General features: G+C 36.3%; 2 protein-coding genes across 2 annotated transcripts; both read left to right on the forward strand.

The window, feature by feature from the left end:
- The first annotated feature begins 2431 nt into the window (after positions 1–2431).
- LOC135154582 (peptide chain release factor 1-like, mitochondrial) lies at positions 2432–15161 on the forward strand. Its single transcript, XM_064101307.1, has 7 exons — positions 2432–2575; positions 3330–3465; positions 4551–4633; positions 7681–7864; positions 8579–8742; positions 11520–11637; positions 14367–15161. Exons 1-7 carry the CDS (start codon positions 2528–2530, stop codon positions 14726–14728), a joined length of 1095 nt encoding a protein of 364 aa, XP_063957377.1. The 5' UTR covers positions 2432–2527; the 3' UTR covers positions 14729–15161.
- Positions 15162–21237: 6076 nt separating this feature from the next.
- LOC129262764 (uncharacterized) lies at positions 21238–24687 on the forward strand. The gene is made up of 2 exons (XM_064100599.1): positions 21238–21340; positions 21617–24687. The coding sequence occupies exon 2, from the start codon at positions 21644–21646 to the stop codon at positions 23294–23296; it is 1653 nt and encodes a 550-aa protein (XP_063956669.1). The 5' UTR covers positions 21238–21340; positions 21617–21643; the 3' UTR covers positions 23297–24687.
- The last annotated feature ends 2733 nt before the right edge of the window (positions 24688–27420 follow it).

Below are 27420 nucleotides of genomic sequence, written 5' to 3' on the forward strand. Positions count from 1 at the left end.
CTCTAATAAAAATGCTGATAGTTTAAAAACAAGCACATGAACCCCTATTTTTTAATGTTTGTACCTCTTAGGTATACCTTCCTCTGCAACTCTGCAAATTTTGGTGAAAATGACATGGATTTTGAATAAAGTGCAGCATTTATTGTACGTTTGTAGTTTGTTACTGAAATTTCACATTTTTTAGATTGGGATTTTGTTATCTCTTACGTCATTTTTAAGAACTGACAGTGCTGTTAAACTTAAAATTGCAAACAAATAGCACTATGAATAGATTCTCCATTCTAACGATACAATTATTAACTCTCTTGCGAAATTTGATGACCTTTTCACGTATTTTGACTGAGTAATAGAGAATTAAACTCATTGTAGTAATCTTGGACGGTCTAAAAATGCCAAATTCTTTTGAATGCGCAATTCTTAAGAACATCAATTTGGGTGAACTTTGAAGCTCTATAGCAAAAAATCAAGCACATGGACCTATGTTAATTTTTGCATATTTCGAGTATTAAGGTTCTAAAGTATCTATGTGCAAAGTTTGGTGAAAATGACATGGATTTCACTTTAACTGTGGAATAAATTTAGTACACTGTAAAGATTTAGGCGTGTTTCATATTCACACATTCTTGGTGATGAATGAAAACGTCAAAGTTCATTATGAAATGACATGCGTTGTGCGAGGTTAGTACAACTAACCTCGCATGCTTGTGTGAGTGGGAGTGTTGGGACTGTAAACAATGCCGGATAGATCTGGACCATTTCTGCACAGCGATTTGGAGATCGCTGATTGGTCAATCATGTCATGACTACGTGGTCGCCAAAATAATTACTTCGGACCGCGTACGGAAGTATCGATAGCGGTAACGATATCCTGTCACATTGTATACGGTCTTGGTTCGTGATCGGATCGCTCCAGCTCAGTGTAGGCCTATTGATAGAATATTATCAAGACGCTGCAATTTATTTTATGCATATTCAAGCGACGCTCCAAAAGGCAGTGGCTGGATGACGTAATTTAATAAGGGTCTTTGTTCTGAAAACGAGCGTACACTCTTCAACAGCACGCATTTCCCATTCAGTCGGCAGAAATGTTGGATGTTTTGGAGAGTGCCATATTAGAAAGGGTGTCAAATTTTCCGCCGTGGGGAACTCCCGTGGTGGCCATTCCAGTTTTTCTTGCGATAGATTGAACAAGTGCGAGCGCGGCAGCGATATTTCTGGTGGAAATCACTTCCCCCTTATGAGATTGTCTGTCTTGAAAAGAATAAAGATTTACCATCATCTTCATTTTACAGTCACCATGATCTCCAAAAGAGTGGAGGTATCACCTAAGAGAGAAAGAGAGAGTGATCTCATTGTCAAAAAATTTACAAGCAAAGTGTATCATTATCATGTTCTAGATAGATGACACAATATTATTTTAACTCTTAGCCCACCACGAACACCCTCCTGCGCCGCATTAATTTCAAGTGCAACCTTTAGAGGGGTTTAGCATGGACTCTGCTAATACAGCTCACTTAAGCTTTTGTTTGGTTTAGTGTAAAGAAAAACTTTGCGATGCACTCATCACTAATTTGTGTATGAACAATAGACTAATTGCACTTGGTTTGTATTGTAAATTTATTTATTTATTTATTTATTCATGCATGTTCACAATATACAATGTAAAAGAATACACAGATAATGTATAAATATATATATATGAAAACACAAGTAAATAATGAACAAAGGTGTTACAACATAAGCTAAAAGCTTGATTGGTTGAAGCACCTTTAAACTGGTTTTGCATCCAAGAAAACAAAATAAAAATGTAAGAATAAGGAAGAGAGGAAATAGAATGTGGCTTGAATCTAACTTGGCTGTCTGCTCTCTGTGACTAGTTGAACAATGCAGGCAGAGTTAATAATCTTTTTGTTTAATTCTTTCTTCCCACCTTTCCTCAGAAGGATGTGTACCAAAGATTTACTCGAAGGAGTATTGTTTGCAGAAGATGAATAGCATGATTCAAAGAACAACAAGACTTGTTTCATCTTGTAGACTTCAACTACAGGTGTTTGCAGCATGTCACAGTCACTCGCATACAGCAAGGCATAGTGTGTTTCACTTTCCTAGTCTAAAAACACATGGAGGAGAGGCTAATGTTTTGCTTAATGGCAGAGTTTTTAAACGGAATCTGTCAGCATTATCACAACGTAGATCAGAGTCAGACATTTGTAAACTCCAAAGAGCTCTTTGCAGGAATTTGAAACAAAGCTCGTCATTGCTATGTCAGATGAACCAAGTTAATTGCATATGTGTCGGTCCAAGGAGATTCAAGGATAGTAGACAGATGTTGAATAGACCGGTACATCATCATTTCTCAACAATAGCTTTATATTCTGTACTGAATGTTTGCCGCAAGAGAAGATATAACCAGTCTGCAGTCACTAGTGCCTTCACATGTTGCAGAGTTCAAAGGTATGGATCCAGTGCTGTTGGAAATGAGACCGGTGATCCCCTCTCACCTAAGAGCCCACAGTTCAGATGCTACATGGATCATCTGAGAAATGAGCACCAGGCCATCTCAGATAGACTTCAGGTTAGTACCATTCTCTTTCCTGCAGTAGTATTGAGAGGAATCTAACATTTTATTTACCTGTTCAGGGATCTGTTTCATTAAACTTGTTTTAAACAAATCTGCAAAGCTAATGAAATCCTTCAATGTGATTGGCTGGTAGTAAATTTGTTATTGAAATGGTTCATTATAATAAGTCTAAGTCATGGGACAGAGACCCGTTTCCACAAGCAGTTGTAAACATTAGTGCAACATGCGTACAAACCTTGATTGTGATTGGTTGCTGAGCCATGTTTAAATTCAAATTCAAATATATTCAACACTCATCATAAAAACACATTATAATATTATAGAAGTAGAACATAAAGGGAGATGAATATAAGATATAGAATGACAAAACACAAGGTATAAACATAATGAGAGTCTCAGGGTTAGCAGAAAGGAGGAGATTCCTTATATAATTGCTACCCCCAACAAAATCCTAAAATTGAAAGTGGTAGATGTACATAAAAAATACTACACATAAGAAACTACACTGAGGTCGTTCAATCCCCGATCGAGTCATACCAAAGACTTGCAAAAATTGCGACCTTCTGCCTTCTTTTAGGCGCAGAATTTAGATTGGAGAAGGGTAATAATAACATTATTATGCCCACTGGTAAAGTAGTTTCCTAACTGAAGTGGCTACTCTAGGTAAATAAAACATTATTAATATTACTTATTATAGATATAAGATACAGCAGTTATATTTTCCCTTTTGTTTTGTTTGTTTTAATAGGGAGGGGAGCCGTTGTCAGACTCTAAACAGAAGGAGCTCCGGGGATCCAGGATGGAGCTTGGTGAGATCCTTGAGAAATGGAACGAACTGATATCAATGGAAGAAGAGATCAATGAAATTCAGCATCTTATCCAAGGTATGTAGTGGTCTTGATTTAAATGTGATTTTAGAAAAATATGAAAAATAAGGATAAATTTGTGATATCAGCTGGCATTCTGATAGCTAAAACTAACAGTGATTTTAGTCAATGCTTCTGTGGAATGCAAGTGTTCATATCCTCCTGCAGTACACGTATCCATGACAGCTTATTTCCAATCGTCAAATTGCAAACTCGTCTACTATCGTTTGGTCTACCATCAGTTAGTCCACTCACCAAATGGTCTACTTTCATTTTAATAGTCTAATGCCATTCTGTCTAATAACCAGTTGGTCCAATAGCCATATACCATTTGGTCTAATTGGACTAAGTGTTAAATTGTGCAAAGTGAATGAAAGTAATATGGATACTAGACCAACTGGTTATGAGACGAAATGGTCATAGATGAAATGGTGATTAGGTGAAGTGATGATTGGACTATTTTTGTTTAATGGACCAAATGGTTGTTAGACGAAATGTTGATGGATGGAATGGCATTAGACTAAATGAAAGACCATGTGGTGAGTGGACGAGTTGGCAAATACCATAATAGTAACTTTTATGCAATGGGGCACTGATCTTCTTTGCGACCATTTTCTCCTGACTCATTGGAAGTTTTTTAATAGGGCCGTCTGCACCAGCCCGAGTTTTCAAATTAGTGCGCGATTTCTGATCCGGTAAATTATCCCGATCTGAAAAATCTCGAAATTATTTGTAATGGAGACGCAATTTCGCTGGATTAATTTCGATATTGCAATCCCAAGTCAACTTGGGATTATTTGCAAAATAGTGCGCTATTTTCCGAATTATCTCGCTAATGTGCATGTGCAGGTGCAGACGCACTCGGGATTATTTATTCATGGCGTCATACCATAATGAGTCGATGCCTTGCTCGAGCAAGAATCGCTCTTCTTGGGATAGTGGACACAGGGTTTCTTGAATCTCGAGATTAATCACAAAGAGGGCCGATTGGGCTAAAATCTTGAGATTAAGGAAACTCTGGCTTGTGCAGCACTGCCTATTGAGATTGCATTATATGCACATCTCATGCTTGAGTGAACCCTGAATATTCTGTTAATCATTAGATGGTCATGATAAAGAGATGCAGGATCTAGCTTTGTCTGAGAAGGATCAACTTCAGGATAGGATTGAAGATGTATCACAAGAGGTAAGACCAAGAAAATCTCAATAGGCTCATTTTTGTCTCACCTGCATAGCAGAGTGAGACTATAGGCGCCGCTTTTCCGACGGCGACGGCGGCGTCAACACCAAATCTTAACCTGAGGTTAAGTTTTTGAAATGACAGCATAACTTAGAAAGTATATGGACCTAGTTCATGAAACTTGGCCATAAGGTTAATCAAGTATTACTGAACATCCTGCCTGAGTTTCATGTCACATGACCAAGGTCAAAGGTCATTTAGGGTCAATGAACTTAGACCATGTTGGGGGAATCAACATCAAAATCTTAACCTAAGGTTAAGTTTTTGAAATGTCATCATAACTTAGAAAATATATGGACCTAGTTCATGAAACTTATACATAAGATTAATCAAGTATCACTGAACATCCTGCATGAGTTTCACGTCACATGACCAAGGTCAAAGGTCATTTAGGGTCAATGAACTTTGGCCGAATTGGGGGTATCTGTTGAATTACCATCATAACTTTGAAAGTTTAAGGATCTGATTCATGAAACTTGGACATAATAGTAATCAAGTATTACTGAACATCCTGTGCAAGTTTCAGGTCACATGATCAAGGTCAAAGGTCATTTAGGGTCAATGAACTTTGGCCAAATTGGGGTATTTGTTGAATTACAGCCATAAATTTGAAAGTGTGTTGGTGTAGTTCATAAAACTTGGACATAATAGTAATCAAGTATCACTGAACATCCTGTGCGAGTTTCAGGTCACATGATCAAGGTCAAAGGTCATGTAAGGTCAAAGAACTTTGGCCACGTTGGGGGTATTTGTTGAATTGCCATCATATCTCTATAAGTGTATTGGTCTAGTTCATAAAACGTGGAAATAAGAGTAACCAAGTATCACTGAACATCTTGTGCGAGTTATAGTAGTTTTCAAAATCAGCACTGCTGCTATATTGAATCGCGTGATGCAGGTGAGACGGCCAGAGGCATTCCACTTGTTATCTCAGCCATTGTTTTTATGATGAGCTATTTTAAAAGAAGTGATGTTTATTTCTGGCTGCTCTTAAACTATCATTACGTAATGAATAATTCTGTAAAGTTCGAAATTGCCTTCTATTGAGTTGTAAAGCAGTTTTTTAACTGAATCGAATTACCCTCATTTTTTTTTACTGATCAATAAAACGTGAAATAAGTAAATAATTACCTTTGTTTTGAAGTGAAATTATTGACATTAATTTATTTGGGATGGAAATAGTCCATTAAGATAATTTTTTAGCAATTCGTATGGTCAAATTTACATTTTGCTTTGATATATACAATATGAATTTATTCTGACCTGATTTGGCAGATGCTAATTATCATTTAATATTGTCATACAATTCAAATACTGTTTCAAGGGAGAGGGCCTTCAGTACACAAGGTATTGATAGGCTGCACATTCAGACCCTTATTTACTGGAGTGAAGTGTTTGCACCACAGATGTGGGGCCAGTTTCATAAAGAGTTACAACTGCTGTAACTTTGCCATTATGGCAACTACCATGGTTACCTTGACTTTGATTGGCTGCTGAGCCATGTTATCATGGTAGTTGCCATTATGGTAAAGTTACTGCAGTTGTAACTCTTTATGAAACAGGCCCTAGCATTTAATCTTGTCTGATCCATTAAAAGTGAAAAAAGTGCCCTAGATGCTGTAACGCAAATCTTTCAATTGAACTTGGACCGATTTTCATGCCTTATTGCATATATGTTGTGATCATTATAACAGCAATCAAGCCAGCAAATCTATTGTATGGTAGGGGGTCCTAAAGCTACGCGGGTCCTAAAGCTACGCACCACTCCAATGCGCATGCAGTTTCAATTGCAAAATGCGCACTCTGTGTGTGTGGAGCTAGTGACTGCAGTGTGACGAACGATTCCTAATCAGTTTTGGTACAGAGGCTGCAATAAATCGCTAAATACAGAGAAAACCAGCGACTGTTTGGAATTTTGGAGTTATATTCACTTTGATTTCATATTTTCCTATAAGAATATGAACATTATTTAGAAGTTTAGAGACAGGAAATACTTTTTCTTTGCATGATAAATTGAGTGCGTAGCTTTAGGACCCCTCTATATCGGGCGGCGAAATCAAGAGGTGTTCGGAAAACACGGCGGGATTTTCGTATTAGTGAGTTTTGTGATATTTTCTTTTTGGTTATGAATCTTTACAATATTTAACACAAATTTGTGAAAGATGATTTGTTAGAATATTAAAATTGGCATAGTTTTTATCGTTTGTAAACAAAGTGCGTAGCTTTAGGTCCCCCCATCATATACTCTGCGCTATGCCATTTGCTCTGATGAGAATGGCTCTGCTCTAAATTCCACATACTAATCGATGGACCATCTTCAACCCTGGGTTTAACACTATACCATATCCTAACATACATCCCATTGCAACCATAACCCTACATCTGAGATAAAATTAAGCCCAGAGCAATTGTTGCAGGAGTTGTGTCACTGCATAATCAAGCCATAAATATGATCATGATCATTTGACCAGCGATCAAGCTAGCAAATCTGAGCTCCATTGCATCAAAGTTTGTAGTGTTGTTGAAATAACATAAGAGCCAATGTAGACAACAGATATATGAGATTCAGTCTTGACTCTCTGAGTCCAGTTTAATGTCTGATTCAATGTTGTACATTTAGGTGTGGCTTCACTCAAGCACGATAGTGCAATTCAATAGCTCAAATTAAACATGTAATATTACAATGTATGCAGTAAATAACCAGGTGGTGACCTGAATATCTTAACTGTTAATGCACAACATTACTTTGAATAAATTATAGTTGCATCAATAATTGTATACACAACATTGTTACCATCATGGTAACTTTACCTTCCAATGGTAAATTGCAGGTAATCCTTGATTTTGATTGGCTGTTGGTCGTTGTTACCATGGTAGTTACCATTGGATGACAAAGAAATCATAATACTTTTTATGCAACGGGGCCCCAGTGTCTGATCAAAGGTTTGTGTGACAGTCCATTCCATCTAATTTCTTTTGTCTTTCCTCTATAGTTGGTTGACCTTCTAATGTCATCCGAAGAGACTGATGATAATGATGTCATAATGGAGTTTTCAGCAGGAGTGGGAGGTCAAGAAGCTATGCTGTTTGCCTCTGATATGTTTGACATGTATCAACGATATGCAGATTACAGACGTTGGTCCTTTACAATCCTCGAGTACTTTACCTCAGATATAGGTTAGTAAAAGTCGTATTGTTTGGAACTGGAAAAATGTTGATGAAACGCTCCCCTGTGATAAAGGAGTCTTTGTTATGTGTGAGTAGCATGATCATCATGGTATGTTATTTTGTTGACTCTGAGACGATAGCTCTTTTCTGTCCTTGATATTTTCCTCGGGTATCATATTGCAAAGCGTGTTCAGATCTTTTAAAACCAATTGACTGATTGCAAACAAAATCGGTAAATGGACTGACTAATCAAGACCAATGTTACTTGTGCATTTTGTTCAACATACTAACCAGGAACCAATCAGAAGTGTTCTTTTATATTTACAGGTACTTTTTTTTCTTTTGATCCCCTTTCCTTTCTCTCTCCATATATCTCTTGATCCTGGCAATATGCAAGAATGTACGAATGTAGTCTTGGAAGTTTTCATTATACCTAAGATCAATGGTATACAGTATACAGGATATGTTTAAACATTGTACCGTAAAGTGTAATTAATGAAATGTATACTTGTTTTTGTAGTTGTGTAATTCCCATTCATTTCAGTTTGTTAACTAATGTGGATAATTTAAATTAATACCATTTATCTACATGTATCGATCTATTCATCTATCAATGCCTGATCTTTTCAAATCAGTTTATCTGGATAAAGCAGTTTCTATTACCGAAGAGACCACCCTGTCTAAAAAAATAGATAAATCAGTTACTTCAATTTTTTTTCCTAGGTGGATTAAGGCATGCTACCGTTAGTATCACCGGTGATCAAGCTTATCGTCTTCTAAGACAGGAGGCTGGCGTCCATCGTGTTCAGAGGGTACCAAAGACAGAGAGACAAGGGCGTATACATACAAGCACCATGTCAATAGCGGTACTTCCACAACCTAAAGAGGTATAAACCAAGGGCGTTTACATACTATTTCCATGTCTGTAGTGGTACTACCACAACATAAAGAGGTACAAAAACAAGGGCGTATATAAACAAGTACCATGTCAATAGCGGTACTACCACAACCCAAATAGGTATAAACCAAAGGCGTATACATACTAGTACCATGTCAGTAGCGGTACTACCACAACCCAAAGAGGTATAAACCAAAGGCGTATACATACTAGTACCATGTCAGTAGCGGTAATACCACAACCTAAAGAGATATAAACCAAGGGCGTATACATACTAGTACCATGTCAATAGCGGTACTACCACAACCCAAAGAGGTATAAACCAAAGGCGTATAAATACTAGTACCATGTCAATAGCGGTACTACCACAACCTAAAGAGATATAAACCAAGGGCGTATACATACTAGTACCATGTCAATAGCGGTACTACCACAACCCAAAGAGGTATAAACCAAAGGCATATAAATACCAGTACCATGTCAATAACGGTACTACCACAACCCAAAGAGATATAAACCAAGGGCGTATACATACTAGTACCATGTCAATAGCGGTACTACCACAACCCAAAGAGGTATAAACCAAAGGCATATAAATACCAGTACCATGTCAATAACGGTACTACCACAACCTAAAGAGATATAAACCAAGGGGGTATACATACTTGTACTATGTCAATAGCCGTACTACCACAACCCAAAGAGATATAAACCAAGGGCGTATACATACTAGTACCATGTCAATAACGGTACTACCACAACCTAAAGAGATATAAACAAAGGGCGTATACATACTAGTACCATGTCGATAGCGGTACTACCACAACCCAAAGAGGTATAAACCAAAGGCGTATACATACTAGTACCATGTCAATAGCGGTACTACCACAACCTAAAGAGATATAAACCAAAGGCGTATACATACTAGTACCATGTCAATAGCGGTACTACCACAACCTAAAGAGATATAAACCAAGGGCGTATACATACTAGTACCATGTCTAAAGCGGTACTACCACAACCTAAAGAGGTATAAACCAAAGGCGTATACATACAAGCACCATGTCAATAGCGGTACTACCACAACCTAAAGAGGTATAAACCAAGGGGGTATACATACTTGTACTATGTCAATAGCGGTACTACCACAACCCAAAGTGATATAAACCAAGGGGGTATACATACAAGCACCATGTCTATAGCGGTACTACCACAACCCAAAGAGATATAAACCAAAGGTGTATACATACAAGCACCATGTCTATAGCGGTACTACCACAACCCAAAGAGGTATAAACCAAAGGCGTATACATACTAGTACCATGTCGATAGCGGTACTACCACAACCCAAAGAGGTATAAACCAAAGGCGTATACATACTAGTACCATGTCAATAGCGGTACTACCACAACCTAAAGAGATATAAACCAAAGGCGTATACATACTAGTACCATGTCAATAGCGGTACTACCACAACCTAAAGAGATATAAACCAAGGGCGTATACATACTAGTACCATGTCTAAAGCGGTACTACCACAACCTAAAGAGGTATAAACCAAAGGCGTATACATACAAGCACCATGTCAATAGCGGTACTACCACAACCTAAAGAGGTATAAACCAAGGGGGTATACATACTTGTACTATGTCAATAGCGGTACTACCACAACCCAAAGTGATATAAACCAAGGGGGTATACATACAAGCACCATGTCTATAGCGGTACTACCACAACCCAAAGAGATATAAACCAAAGGTGTATACATACAAGCACCATGTCTATAGCGGTACTACCACAACCCAAAGAGGTATAAACCAAAGGCGTATACATACTAGTACCATGTCAATAGCGGTACTACCACAACCCAAAGAGATATAAACCAAGGGCGTATACATACAAGCACCATGTCAATAGCGGTACTACCACAACCCAAAGAGATATAAACCAAAGGCGTATACATACAAGCACCATGTCTATAGCGGTACTACCACAACCCAAAGAGGTAAAAAACCAAGGGTGTATTTATACTAGTATTATATCTATAGCATTACTGCCAAAATCTAAAGAGATGCAACCTAACAAGCACCATTTCTATAATGGTACTACCACAGCCTAAACAGGTGCAACTTTCCACAAACATAAAATATTTGAGAATGTTGGTAAAATAGCTTCATAATGTTTTGAAAACTTTTTAGAACACTCTGAAATCATTTTGTGTTTGCTTAATACCCACCTCACTATTGTTTGTCTTATTGGTTAAAAGTTTTAGTTATCTTGCATTTCAATCTGTAGCAAGTAGGAAGTATTGTGACATCACTGTCATAGCATTAGTTTGCCTCTCCCCTTGTTAGCTACAGTATATACCTGTGCAGCTTAGAATACATGTAGTTATTGGCTAATTCTATGAAGTAAAAAATACCAGCCATGACTTGAAAATAAAAATAAAACTCTAATACCTTGGTCACATTTGCTCTATGGCAGCCATACGGCAAGTAAAGAACAGCTTTTTAATCATTTTTTTTTACCAGCTACATAGGTGATGTGAATAAAAATGAATAAAATGGCTGTTTTCGACTCGCCGTACGGCTGCCGTAGAGCAAATCTGACTGAGGTACTAGTATTAGTTTCATATTCCTGTTGCATGGCCTGAATACATAAAATGGATGTGTTTGGATTACTATAAATAATAAATTGTTCTAATTTCTGTTTTGGGCATAAAATTTTGTATTCCTTTCATTCTGAATTTTTACTCTTTTAACTTAGATTGATCTGAAACTGGACCCTAAAGATCTGAGGATTGAAACAAAGAAAGCTAGCGGAGCAGGAGGTCAGCATGTGAATACAACGGACAGTGCTGTTAGAATTACCCATATACCAACAGGTATTATATATCTACTACAGACAGTGCTGTTAGAATCACTCATATACCAACATGTATTATATATCTACTACAGACAGTGCTGTTAGAATCACTCATATACCAACATGTATTATATATCTACTACAGACAGTGCTGTTAGAATCACTCATATACCAACAGGTATTATATATCTACTACAGACAGGTATTATATATACATGTGGGGGTTTTCTGCCCCTAAGACTACGGTGCGTCCCCGAAAAAACTATACACTTTTGAAATAGCTGCCAAATAAAAAGTATATAACTTCGGGGGGAAAGACTTATATATATGGAAAGCCAATAAAGTCATCAAATGACATCAAAATGTTGGAAAACTATTCATGCTTGAGTAAGCACTACCCACTTAAACAGAGGGTATGAGAATTAGGGTGGGCAGGAATTAGCCTTTCGGTTTCTTTCAGTTTTTGAGAGGCGAGTCCCTTGGAACTTGCAAACTTGAGGGTGTTGTGATGAATTAATGGTCATTCATTATCAATTTAAATTGTTAGAGCAAATTTCATGAATTATCAAATTGAAATTCCATGCATGAGTGAGCGCGAATTGCAAATCTTTAGTGCAGCATTTTAACTTTACAATGTGGGTCTCAGCAGTGTGTTGATTGGAGTCAGGAGAATAGGGGTAAGAAGTGACTTCAGTGGGTGAAGTAAGCTGATGGACCTACAGGTCCGTCCCCCCCCCCTCCTGTTGAGAGTGAGACTGATTGCTATTACATGTACGCATTAAGTGCAGAGCGGACTGTCAATTTGATAATAAATTCTGAAAATTAGGTCATCAACTTTTACCTATCAATCATTTAATCAACAATCTGTTAGTAAATCAACTCAATCAATGTGATCAATCAAATATTCATCTTTTTCAATAAATTATCATTCAAACATTCAGCTTTTTCAATAAATCTTTTCATTAATCATCATAATTAGTCAAATTCTTAATAATCATTCAATGGAAAAGAAAGACCCATCAACCATAATTCACTTGGCATTTAAGTTTTAAATACCATCAAGGAGAGAGAAAGGGGGTGGAGGGCAGGCATGAGTACATGACATGTAATTTGTAAGAGAACACAAAGAAGAATGCCCCTTTAACCCAGTTTTACCATATCTCACCCCCTTGCATGTAACAGGTACCATCACATTACTCTGACTCTCACAACCACACTTGCTAAGATCCACATAATAAACTAAAAATGCTACACTAAAATTACAATTCCTGTTTACTCATGCATTACATTTCAATTTAGTAACTCATCAAATTTGCTTAAGAAACCAAAACTGATCTCAATTCATCAGTAATTTAGCATAACACCCTTAACTTTGCAAGTTTCAAAGAACTCACCTCTAAAAAAAAGTGGAAGGCTAATTCCTGCTCACCCTAGCAAATGCTAGCCTCTTAGGAGGGGTGAAAGGGGTAGAGAGGGGGGGGGGGGGGTTAAGTGTTCTGTTGACCCATATCCCGTCAACCTACTTCCCCCACCTAAGACCCATCCCTATTCTGACTTCCATGAACACATTGCTGAGATCCACTTGAAAAAGTGAAAAATTGTATTTCATGTTCACTCATGCATTAAATTTCAATTTAATAATTCTTGAAATTTGCTCTCAAAAGTAAAAACCTAAACTGATAATGCTTGATCATTGATTTATCAAAACACCCTCAACACTGCAGCACGTTTGGTCACCCTATCCAAAAAACATGTTCATATCACACCCATTCTGAAATCTCTACATTGGTTAAAGGTCAACGATCGCATCATCTTCAAAATCCTTCTCCTTGTATTCCATGCAATTAACGGCTCTGCTCCACAGTACAATATTAATCTAATCAACAAATACACTCCTGTCAGGTCCCTACATTCATCCAACTCTGGTTCCCTAGTTATTCCCAAATCCGTTAAGACATGGGGGTTCAAGCTTTTGCTCATGCTGGCCCTGTTCTCTGGAATGATCTTCCCCTGGATATCCGAGAATGCACTTCTATCGACACATTTAAACGTTACCTTAAGACTCGTCTATTCAATGATTCTTACTCTTAATTGTTCCTGAATCTATTACTATTATATTTGTACTTTTTCTCTTTCTTTCTTTCACTGCGCCTTGTGCACTCTGCCGAGTGGATTCGGCGCATTACAAATCACATATATTATTATTATTATAAAAGAAAGGTCTGATGAAACACATGACCACCATCCCATGTTATCAATATTTTTTTAACGATACAGTCCTTTATATCAAACGTTAGAAGTTATCTTTATGAATCTTGAATATTTGGTGCATTATACATTATTTTGTCTGGGGTTTGTCAGGTTTGCTTTTATTTTGTTCAATGCTATGTTAATTATTGTTTTGCATCTTATGTCTTGTTTTAATTTTCAATCTTACTTCTTTTTAAGTTATTTTTTTTTAGGATCAAATGGAAGGACAGGTATATTTTGTAAATATCACTGAAATGGGCTACCCTTCATTGAAAAAATTGTTTTGATTTTCACTTATTTTATTTGTGATTTTAATATGGAAAGTAAAAAAACCAAACAAACAATCAAAAACTAGGTGAGAGAAGTAGATGTGAACAATTGAGCATATAAGCAATCAAATTCAAGTTGCAGCATCTTCAACAAGTCTTTGACAAAAGATATATATTTTACTTCTTTCTTATGCCTATTTAGTTCAATTTTGTTTTGATCTTGAATAAGGTATCTCGGCTGAAAGTCAACAAGAGCGTTCCCAACACAAGAATCGTTCGATTGCCATGACGATGCTACAGACTCGAATCTACAACCGGATCCTTGAAGACCAGACCAACTCTGAAAGATCGATGCGTCGTTCACAGGTGGGCACAAGAGGGCGCTCTGAAAAGATTCGTACTTATAATTACCAGCAAGATAGGATCACGGACCATCGGATCAGTCGTAGTATCCATGGAGTAATGGAGTATCTACTAGGATCTGAACACTTAGATGAAATGATGGTTAGTTGTATGGAAGGCGAGGAGTGTCAGAATATACAAGAAAGAATCCTAGAAGTTTATGATATGAGCAAAGAGAACTCAAGATAGGATCACGGACCATCAGATCACTCATAGTATCAATGGAGTATCTACTAGGATCTGAACTCATAGGTGAGATGATGGTTAGTTGTATGGAAGGCGAGGAGTTGGAAGGGGGAGGGGTCACTGTTACTAGCAGGTAGACCTAATGGTCGTATACAGACTTCCCCAGAATTTCTCTATTGATTTGCCCATCTTACAGTACCCTAAACAAATCCCTAAACTAAATGATGTCTCAAATGTTGTATTGTAATGAAAATGTGAAGCTTATACCCTTTCCATGAAATTTTATACCCTTTTTACTGGATGTGCTGATATTGCCTGGCCGTTGAAAACAAGACATTTTACTTGTTATTTTAAATGTGCATTGTGGGCAACTTACTTTTTGTAGTTGTCCTATATTGAACAAATTTACTTGAAATTAAAGCATCTTCAAAATGAATATTCTCTGTAGTTTTTCTTTGATTCCTTGTTTTATACATTATTTTCATCTATTTCGTCTCAAACATTATTATAATCACAAAATTATTAGATCGATTTTAGAATCAATTATTCTTTTTATTTGTACATGAAATTTCTAGAAATTTTCTTGCGGTACAAAAGAATTGGTCTCTTATGATTTGAAAGAAGGAATTAAAAAAAGAAACCAAACAGATTGTGCGCCAAATGAATCCAGTTGAAACCTGTTTATCATCATTAACCTTCTGTCAGGGAAAAAATTTAATAGATTTAATTCCTTTGATTAGACATATGTTCTGACTTAGCCCTAATAAGACTAGGGGGCCCTCCTTGACATTTTTGTCTCACCTGCATAGCAGAGTGAGACTATAGGCGCCGCTTTTCCGACGGCGACGGCGGCGGCGGCGACGGCGGCGTCAACACCAAATCTTAACCTGAGGTTAAGTTTTTGAAATGACAGCATAACTTAGAAAGTATATGGACCTAGTTCATGAAACTTGGCCATAAGGTTAATCAAGTATTACTGAACATCCTGCCTGAGTTTCATGTCACATGACCAAGGTCAAAGGTCATTTAGGGTCAATGAACTTAGACCATGTTGGGGGAATCAACATCAAAATCTTAACCTCAGGTTAAGTTTTTGAAATTTCATCATAACTTAGAAAATATATGGACCTAGTTCATGAAACTTATACATAAGGTTAATCAAGTATCACTGAACATCCTGCTCGAGTTTCACATCACATGACCAAGGTCAAAGGTCATTTAGGGTCAATGAACTTTGGCCGAATTGGGGGTATCTGTTGAATTACCATCATAACTTTGAAAGTTTATGGATCTGATTCATGAAACTTGGACATAATAGTAATCAAGTATTACTGAACATCCTGTGCAAGTTTCAGGTCACATGATCAAGGTCAAAGGTCATTTAGGGTCAATGAACTTTGGCCAAATTGGGGTATTTGTTGAATTACAGCCATAAATTTGAAAGTGTGTTGGTCTAGTTCATAAAACTTGGACATAATAGTAATCAAGTATTACTGAACATCCTGTGCGAGTTTCAGGTCACATGATCAAGGTCAAAGGTCATGTAAGGTCAAAGAACTTTGGCCACGTTGGGGGTATTTGTTGAATTGCCATCATATCTCTATAAGTGTATTGGTCTAGTTCATAAAACGTGGAAATAAGAGTAACCAAGTATCACTGAACATCTTGTGCGAGTTATAGTAGTTTTCAAAATCAGCACTGCTGCTATATTGAATCGCGTGATGCAGGTGAGACGGCCAGAGGCATTCCACTTGTTGGGATAAATCTGCCGCACAAATTTTTTTGACCGCGTCGTTCGCTGAATTTTTTACTTTCAAGTCTCGCGCAACTTTTGACACCAAAATTGCAACCCCCGGGTACGTGGTTCCAAAATTAGGCAACATTTTGTAAGTGCATGCAGACACAAAATTTCTCGAAAACATGAATTTGTGTACAAATCCAATGGAAATAGTATTTTGAGCCAAAATTCATGAATGTATCATTATTTTTCCTTTTACTGCTTAAAATCAATTAATTTCATCTTGTCTATGGTAACAATAAAAAACTAAAAGTCGAAAAACAAAGAAATACATAAGAAATTTAGAATACAATAAAACATATACGAAATAAATGTGATGTTGATTTTTTTGCAATAAATTTGATCAGATTCCTATAAAGAGTCTGTGAAACAATATTTAGCATTTTAGGGTCAGTATTTAGTTAATTAGAGCAAACAGTTGATTTTACGCATAAATTAGCCTAATTATTTAGCAATGAGATTTTTCTCAGAATTTGATCTCATAGTTTTATAGATTATGCCATGGGTAACGCGCGTGCCAATTTTCGTTGCGATAGCGTGATTGACGGCCGAGATCATAAGGGGGGCTGAATCAGCCCCCCCCCCCCCCCAGTCTTCTTAGTCGTCGAAATGGCCCAGTCTTTTTAGGGTTAAAGATAGTTCATGTGTTGGAAATATTTCGACCCCGGTTATGGTTTGTACATTTGTGTTAGGAATATTAATTAAATCCCAGTCAGGTTGATGCCATATTTTATACAAGTGTTGGAAATATCAGTCTTTAATGCACAGGAAGTTCTCTTTTGTAACAGGAATATTTTACTTCATATGCTTTATGCACTCATCTATTCTTAACATTTTTATGAGTGCTTTCCTAGTTACGATAGGGTATAATAGGCAGTTGATTTGAGTTTATCAGGGAGATAAGAACCACCTAAAGCTAATACAGACCATAGATCTCCGTTTAGGCAGTAAATGTTATCTGAGGGAGTCCACGTCGGTGACGAGACTACGAGCCCAGCTGCCGCCCGGTTCTCCATCGACATGCTATTCATGTCAATATCCGGGGCTCGATCTCATCCGTAATCGTCAAAGTCCTATCTGAGGGGCATCGCCATCTGCAGAGCCCAGGGGACCGACTACCGGGGGCCAAGTGGAGCAACGCAGACGGACAATGATTCTTCTTTATTCTGCCTAAGTTAAGTTATATTTATTTGTGATCATTTCCATATCCATATATATCATGAATGTTTATTTTCTGAAACAAACCGAAATCAGAGAAATGGTGGATGTATCATCATTAACCTTCAAACTATTAAACTTAAACAGTTAAAATGACTTATCTGTTTGGATGGTCTTGAAGACTGCCTAATAAAGGTGGGGGGGGGGGGGTTATGATGCATACACCCCCATGGTGGACGTATCATACCCCCCCCCTCCCCCTCGCTACATATCAGCATCAAAATTTGGCACACCTCTTAGTTCACATTTCTCACGTGAAGTAAAAGACTTTACATAGGCCTATATTGTAAATAAAAATAAACATCAAAAGTTTGTTTCATCCAAATTGAAATAATTGCACATATTTTTTGTTTGAATATCAGCAACTAATTCACTTGTTTGACTTGTTCAAATTAATAATTGTCTTCTTTTCAGTGTCACCAAGTCAACATTAATTCTTGATGAATCGTGTAATGCAGGCGAGACCTGCCAGGGGGGCGTTCCTCTTATTAATTATTTGTACAAAAATGTTTGCTTTTTCAGATCACAGCAGTTTATGCGATGGCAATTTGATTTATCTGTCAGTATTAGCTTTTGATCTTTTATATGATTCATAGCTTATGTAAACATGGTAAAACAGAGATAACTCATTTCAAGAGGCCTTCACATACATGTATGAGGAGGTCGGACATACATACACTATGGAATAGCTCTTTCTTTCTTTCTTTCTTTCTTCTTTGATTCTTTCTTTATTCCTTCCTCCTTCCTTCCTCATCCTCCTTCTTCTTCTTCTTCTGTATTCCATTTCCTTACCTCCTTTTAATTTCTTTATTTCTTTCCCTACATCAAAATCACAAATATTGAAAATTACAAGATACTAACAGAGAGGAGAAGGAGATTTGCATAACATATCTTAAGAATTATTATGTTCCTAAAAATGCAATATCCTGGTAACCTAATGGAAGAAGGAAAAGCTCGAGGCTGTCCCAAGCATCCCTGGCGACGGACTTTCTTCAAAGACTTAGAGTGGACCCATATCTTTGTACCAATCCCTTGGAGGTTAAAGCGGTCACAGATAATGATAGATTGTTGCCTATAAATGCACTACACAGGAGGGACTAAGTGGAAAGTAAAAAAAATAGGAGTATTTCTGCATCTGATATCCCCTCCCGACCTCCTATTGGTGCCTAATGTGGTCCAAAGTATCACTATTCATATTTAGTAGTTTATTTGATATTCTGATATCATAAAAACAAATATTAAAATTGCTCTGAAACAGATCAGATAATGACAGTTATAAGTGCTGTTAAAATTTTCAGATAGAGTCTGCTGACTACATGCATACATCCCCACTGTGGATGTATCATAATTAACCTTCAAACTATTGAATTTAAAACAACTTTGCTGTTTGGATGGTCATGAAGACTGCCCAATGGAAGGAGGGGGGGGGGGGGTTATGATGCATATATCCCCACGGTGGATGTATCATCACACCCCCCCCCCCCTTTCACCAAAAAAAATTGGCACACCTCTCAGTTCACATAGCGTGTAGTAAAAGACTGTACATAGGCCTATATTGTAAATAAAAAATAAAGATCAAAATTGAAATAACTGCACATATCTGCTTTTTTAATATCAGCAACTAATTTACTTGTTTGACTTGTTCAAATTAATAATTGTCTTCTTTTCAGTGTCACCAAGTCAACATTAATTCTTGATTGAATCGTGTAATGCAGGCGAGACCTGTCAGGGGGGCGTTCCTCTTGTTAATAATTTGTCAACTTGAGGTTGTTTGTTTTTTCATATCAGATCACATCAGTTCACGCGATGGCGCTTTCATTTATCTGTCAGTATTAGCTTTTGATCTTTTATATGATTCATAGCTTATGTAAACATGGTAAAACAGAGATAACTCATTTCAAGAGGCCTTCACATAATGCAGAGGTTGGACATACATACACTATGGAATAGCTCTTTTGTTGATTCATCGCTATCATAAATTGAATCTACACCAGGGGGCCGTTTCATAAAGCTGTTTGTAAGTTAAGAGCGACGTTAAGGACAACTGGTGATCCTTTCTTACGCGCTAAACCATCTCCAATGAATATACCATTTACCACAATAAAGGATCACCAGTCGTAGCAAGTAAGATATCTTGAGAGGGGTGGGGCAAAATGAGTGACAATTCTTTCTCTTTAAAGGGGAATGAAACCTTTGGAATAAGTAGGCTTGTGTCGAAACAGAAAAATAAGAGGATAAGAAGAAAAATCAGACAAATAATGAGAAAGTTATGAGCATTTGAATATTGCAATCAATAATGCTATGGAGATCCTCCCATTGGCAATGCGACAAGGATGTGTGATGTCTCATGTGAACAACTTTCCCTTTGATAGACTATAAAATACCCTCAAAATGTCTCTTTCTGCTTTTTCTTGTGGTGATACAAACTCTTTATCCATGATGTATTCTTTAAAAATCTGTATTACATGCCCTCCTATATAAAAAGAACACATGATCTACTGATAGATGAGATAAAAGAGGCAATTTAAGTGAAATATATACTAAAGTATTGGGGAGAGTTGTTCACAAGTGACATCACACATCTTTGTCGCATTGCCAATTTGAGGATCTCCATAGCATTAGTGATCGCAATATTCAAATGCTCATAACTTTCTCATTATTTGTCCGATTTTTCTCAAACTTTTGTTGATCTGTTTCTTTGATTTGTCTGTTTCCACACAAGCTATCGTGTTCCAAAGGTTTCATTCTCCTTTAATGAATAATATATCTAGTCTAAACCTACCTTCTTGTCCGTTTCTTTTTTCTTTCTTTCTTTCTCTCTCTCTCTCTTTATTTATTTCTTTTGTTCTTTCTTTCCTTCCTTCTCCTCCTCCCTCTTCTTCTTCTTTTTCTTCTCCTCCACCTTCTCCTTCTGTATTCCATTTCCTTACTCCCCCTTTAATTTCTTTATTTCTTTCCCTACCTGAAAATCATAAATATTGAAAAATTACAAGAATAAAATTATATGCAGTTAAATGATAAACCTCTTAGACTAACCGAGAGGAGGAGACTTGCAAAACATGTCTCAAGAATTATATGTTCTTAAAAATGCAATATCCTGGTAACCTAATGGAAGAAGGAAAAGCTCGAGGCTGTCCCAAGCATCCCTGGCAACGGACTTTCTTCAAAGACTTAGAGTTGACCCATATCTTTATACCAATCTGTTGGAGGTTAAAGCGGTCACAGATAATGATAGCTTGTTGCCTATAAATGCACTACACAGGAGGGACTAAGTGGTAAGTAAAAAAAAAACAGGAGTAATTCTGCACCTGATATCCCCTCCCTACCTCCCATTGGCGCCTAATGCGGTCCAAAGTATCACTATTCATATTTAGTAGTTTATTTGATATTATGATACGAATGCTATTTGCTCATCAGCATCATATCATAAAAACAAATATTAAAATTTCTCTGATCAGATAAGGAAAGCTATAAGTGTTGTTAAAATTGTCAGATAGAGTCATATTCTGTTTCTGGCAAATTGGGATCTGAATCTGATTCTGCAGTTCTTCATTTGAAGTCTAGGTGTAAACATTCAGATTTTAAACGATTGTGAACAGGTAATGTAACTTCTAAATTTTAAAATGATCCATCTTAAAATAGTAATTTGTAGTTATAATGGGATGGGAGATGATTATGTAATGCTGAAACACAAGGTACATTAGCTAAAGTAGTTTTTTTTTCATTATCAAGTTTATCTTTTGCATTAATGTTGACATGTATGAGAAGGTGCATGGGTAAGTTACATAACTTATTTCTTGCCATTGAAGCTTATTTTAATTTCATTTCTTCTGAAGCTTTTAACCTCACATCTCTTACATTTTTACTTTTTCCAGAGCTAAACAATCATCAGACATCACATCATGGCATCAAGATTTCCAGAAGGAAACCAACTTCAACTCCGACCGAGAAAAGGTCATGACATGAAATGGTCATGTGACAAGCATGGTGAGCCAATCAAATTTTACTGTAAGAAACACAAAATTCCTATATGTCATCCATGCGCTACCAAAGATCACAGTCAGAAACCATGTGAGCTAGACGACATCGAGGATGTCATCTTCGAAAGGAGGAGACAGCTAGATGAAAAACGGCCAAAATTTCAAGGACTTCACAAACAATTGGAAGCCCTCAGCACGAAAATAAAGACTGTGTCAACGTCTGGAAGTACTCATCTTCGGACAATTAACAACAACATTCAAGATTCATATCACGACAAGATCGAATCTGTTGGAGAAAAGGAGAACAGGATGATTAGGGTTATTAACGAGGAGGCAGATGAGGAAATAAGACTAGTAAATGAGAAGAGAGAAAAACGGATCAAGGATTGCAACACCGAGAGAGAAAATGAGCGACAAATCATCAAAGACAAAGAAGCAAAACTTCTAGCAGATGCAAAGAAAATCAGCGAAGTCGTTTCTAAGAAGATCAAAGATCTGACTGATAAGAATCAGCATGTAATAAACACTGTAAAGAACATTGAATCAACCATCACACGTATAAACCAACATGATGAAACATTGGTAAATGAAGCTCCTCAAGTACTTGCATCTATTGATGAAAATTTAAGTTTGAATGTTCATCAAGATGTTAGCGTCTGTCTTGACCGAATACAGAGTGAAGTTGAGAGAGTGGAGTTTGTAGAGGGGGAAGTAGGTGGAGAATACTGTGGTAGAATTGGTGGGTATATCGGTAAATGGGAACTTGTCAAGTCAATTCACATTCCATCGGTTGTTAATAACCCGTGTGTGAATTGTTTAGTCAGTGATGATGAGATATGTGTGCGAGACGTAGGTAACAATGGCATGTATATTACAAACATCAACACTCAACACACAGAGAAAGTCATTGATGAAGGTGTGTGGATTACATCATGTGCGCTCATAGACAGTAACGTAATAGTATGTGGTAAGGAGACAGGTGATCGCACGGGTGACAGGTTGAATGGATGCATCACTCTCTATGACAGACAATGGAGCGTGATTAGAGACATCAGCATACCAAGGAATAGAGGCAGTAATGGTGTGTATGTTGATGTTGACAGGGATGGGATGATCATCGCTGCTCAGTTCGATCAGTCTAATATCTACGTCATCAATCCTGCTGATGATAAGATAGTAAACACTATTACGATGCAGGGTAAGAAGGTGTGGGATGAGATACAAGCCTTGTCATCAGGTGATATCGTTGTGAAGACAGGTGATGATGAATTCACTGTCATCTCACGATCAGGAGAAGAGAAGGCTGTCATACACTGTGATGAGTGGTACGGCCCACAGTGTCGCGTTGACAAACTGACAGACACACTCTACATCGCGTACTGGGATGGAGCGCGTAATACCATCGCAGTTGATCAGGCGTCACGTGATGGTATCATCCAGGCAAGGAGGATCGTGGAATACGAGCAATCAGATCGCACTAACTGGGTCAGCCCTTGTATCGTTACTCCTACTGGTAACTTTATAGGGTGTGATGGAGACAAACTTCTTATCTACAAGAAGACATACATCTTGTAAATCATCTAGACTATCAAAGGAATGATATCGGATTTGTAAGAGAAATATAGACCAGAGATTTGTTTTCACTTTTATTTTTATTTCAATTTACATCCTTCAAGCTCTATGTACGTAACTACATTCATATACGCATGGTCACGGTGTTTAATGTTGTATCAATCCATATTAAATAAAAAGCGGTCGTTTATATTTATCTGTCTAGATTAGGTATGTAATGGATATCCTCAGATCCAAATAAATAGTTTACTCGTAACATGAACAAAATAAATACAAATGTGTTAACGAATTGCCTACTTGAACCAGATAGTTACTGTAGAGTCTTTCAAATGACCGAGTTCAGTATTAAAGGGGAATGAATTCTTTGGAATAGGTAGGCTTTGGTCGAAACAGAAAAGTAAAAAAAAAACAGATCAACGAAAGTTTTAGAAAAATGGGACAAGCAATGAGAAAGTTTTGAGCATTCGAATATTGCAATCCTCCAATTGGCAATGCAACAAGGATTTGTGATGAACAAATTTCCCTTTGATGGACTATAAAATACCCCAAAATGTATCTCGTTGCTCTTTCTTATGGTGATACAAACTCTTTATCCATGATTTAAAAATCTGTATTACAAGCCCTCCTATAGAAAGAACACGTGATCTAGTGATACATGTGATAAAAGAGGTAATTTAAGTGAAATATATACAAAAAAAAGTCATGGGGAGAGTTGCTGATTACTATATAATTGTTTCCCCACATGACATTATCATCTTTCACATTGGCTACCTGACTAGAGAATCTAAAGTAACAATCATATGGAAATGAAACAAAAATAGTAATGATAGTTATTTGTACTGACGTAATGTAATGATGTGTGTGCGCCCACTACGTTAAGTAATGTTCATCAACATCATGAAATTATGTCAAATTAATTTCATTATAAAGATCATATGAAAATAAAAACATCCGATAGTTGATCGTACCGCGCTGTAAATAAATAAAGCAGGAACATATATATCAGACAGAATTAGATAACTTGTCAAATAACTGCACATAATGTAGCTTTTGTTCGCGGTTTCATGTTAAAATAGTATTCAACTCAATTCAATTCATTTGTTTATTTCGTTTGCATTTTAAATTGTGTTTAGTGTGTAAACTTGAAGTCTATTCCAGAGGCATTAGCTAAAGTGAATATTTTTTAGATGAAAATGGTTGTATTCTTCTGATCATAATTTATTTACATTGTGTGGTTATTCTTATACATCTACCCCCCCCTCTCTCTTTTAACCCCTAAATTACCCCCTTGTACTGTGTAATACGACACGGATATCCATGTTGCTGCAATAAGTTGTATATAAATCATTATTGTCTAGGGTGTGTTGTTTTAAGGTAGGAGTATATCATTTTTCAAAAGAAAAAAATCCAACCGAATTTATTCTTACAATAATCACCTTTGTACAGGTTAAGTTTAGCTAGGGTTTATGCTTTATTTCAACTATAAATTCAATTGCCCGTTATTGTCTATATAGTATAGGTTATTGAAAGTTCGTTCCTAAAAATGGAACGGGATATAGTGCTATATGTCTACATTTTCATCCGGTGATATGTCAGATCTAACGATTTTTCTTGTTTTTGATTGGCTGAGAAGCGCTGTTACTATGGGTAATGTCAAATGAAACGCTTGACAATCCAAACTTCTTTTTTTTTTTTGCTCAATATTTGTTGTTTGATCTTATACAGCTAATTACAATTTTCTTCATACAACTAGGAAAACTAATGTACATAATGAACATTTATATTATGATATAACATGTATAATGTGATGATGTTAGTATCTATTATTTCAAGTGTATATTGCAAGATGAGTAGAAACTATACTTTTTGTTTTTAAAATAATATATTTTCATTATAATTTGTTGTGAATTACTAACACTATTGAATAGAAAAAAAAAACCGTTTGTTGATGTATATTACTTAAATCGAGACGAAATTATTCTTACCTACTTGAGAGCTGAAAATAGTCAAGTGAAAATAGTTCGGAAATATCTTTCTGTATTAATGTATTTAGTAAATTTCGAGAAATGTTTGCCAATGCAATATAAAGTGCGTCCCACAAAAAAACAAACCGAAATTTATCGATGATTTATCATAACTTAATCACAAATAAAATAGACAAATGACCTATCATTGTAAAGCTTAGAATCTTCTCTTTCATCTGCAATTACTTACATTATTTTTTATTCACGCATGAGTGAGTAAAAACAATTTGAAGAGGGGATACTAAAAAGTCATTTGGCGGGCTGTATCTGGATCTCAAAAAAGAAAACCGCATTTTGAAAAAGTTCAATATCTGCTCTTTAATTTGATACCTCAATTACAGAAAATGGTCAAGAAATAACAAAGTTCTGGTTATTTGAAATAAGGTTTGAATTTCAATAATTTCATAAAATGAAGAGGTTTTACAGGCTAGCGTTCAAAATCACTCGACACTCCGTTTTGTTGACTATCAGCCATGCATTAATTCTTTTGTTAACTATGCGATAGCTTCTGTGGGAAACCGGTGAAAACACGTTTATTTAATGAAATTATGGAAATACAAGCATTGTTTCGAGGGAACATAACTTTTTTATTTCTTGACCATTTTTTGTGATTAAGGTATCAAATAAAAGAGCAGATATTGAACCTTTTAGGCATGTGATTCTCGTTTTAAAATTCAGATACCCCCCGCCAAATGAGTTTTTGGTATCCTTTCTTCATATTGTTTTTGCTCACTCATGTGTAAATAAAAAATAATCTCAGTAATATCAGATGAAAGAGGAGATCCTAGATTTACATTGATAGGTCATTTGTCTATTGTATTTATGATTAAGTTATGATAAATCATCGCTAAATGTCGGTTTCGTTTTTTGTGGGACGCACTGTATAGTGATATACAAATTGCTGATCTAATTATCAACCGATCGGAAGAATATCTAAGATTTTAAATTGATCAAAAATACATGGTGTATTTTGAAGTTATTATCATAGTTATGAAGAGGATGTTCTTAATACACAAATAATCACGTACTATATAATCAAGAAATTTTGTCAGCATAAATGAAAATAAATGTCAAACAAAATACCGACTTTGCTCAATATATGATGTTTAATATATACAGCTGATTATAATTCGCTTCATAAAACTTGGAAAACTATTGTACATAACATGCATAATGAACATTATTATGATATAATGTATATCATGATATCTATTATTTTCAAGTGTATATTGAATGATGAGTAGAAAGTATACGTTTGCTTTTGATATAATATATTTTTGTTATACTTTGTTGTGAATTACTAGGAAAAAAAGCAAAATTATTGTTGTTGGATAGACTTAAATCAAGACGAAATTAATCTTAAATACTTGAGAGCTGAAAATAGTCATATGAAAATAGTTAGGAAATATCTTTCTTTACTGTGGGTTAATGTATTTAGTACATTTCGAGAAAGGTTTGCCAATGCAATATATACATGATATACCGGTAGTTGTATACAAATTACTGATCAAAACACCAATTATCAACCGATCTAACTATATCTTCACTATGGGTTATCTACGACATTTCGAGAAAAGCTTACCAATCCACAATGAGTTGTATGCACATTACTCATCTAAAAACCAAGTATCAACCGATCTGAATAAATGCTTAATATTTTTAAACTGATCGAAATCTTTGCAGTTTTTTTTTTGAGGTCATTATCATGGTGATGGGGAGGGTGATTTTAATGCACAAACAATCATGTAATGTTATAATCAAATAATTTTGTCAGCATAAACGAAATTAAATGTAAAAAACCCGACTCTATATGCAGTTCATATTAGTGATTTACAAATGATTTTATTGGGCATGTAGGACTGATGGTAACAGACGAAGGGGGGGGGGGGGGGAATGAGAAGATAAAGGGAAAAGAGAGGGGTGGGAAAGTGGAGGGGAGTGAGAGATTAAAAAAATGGAGAGACGAGGGAAGTAAAGATGGAAAAAATATAGAGAAAAATATATATATGAAAATAAAAGGATAAAGAGACGGAAAGGAAAGGGAAAGAACAGATGAGAGAGAGGGGGAGGGGGGGGGAGAGAAAGATAGAAGAAGGGGAGAGA

This window comes from Lytechinus pictus, chromosome 6 (genome assembly GCF_037042905.1).
Source record: "Lytechinus pictus isolate F3 Inbred chromosome 6, Lp3.0, whole genome shotgun sequence".
NCBI classification, from domain to species: Eukaryota; Metazoa; Echinodermata; class Echinoidea; order Temnopleuroida; family Toxopneustidae; genus Lytechinus; species Lytechinus pictus.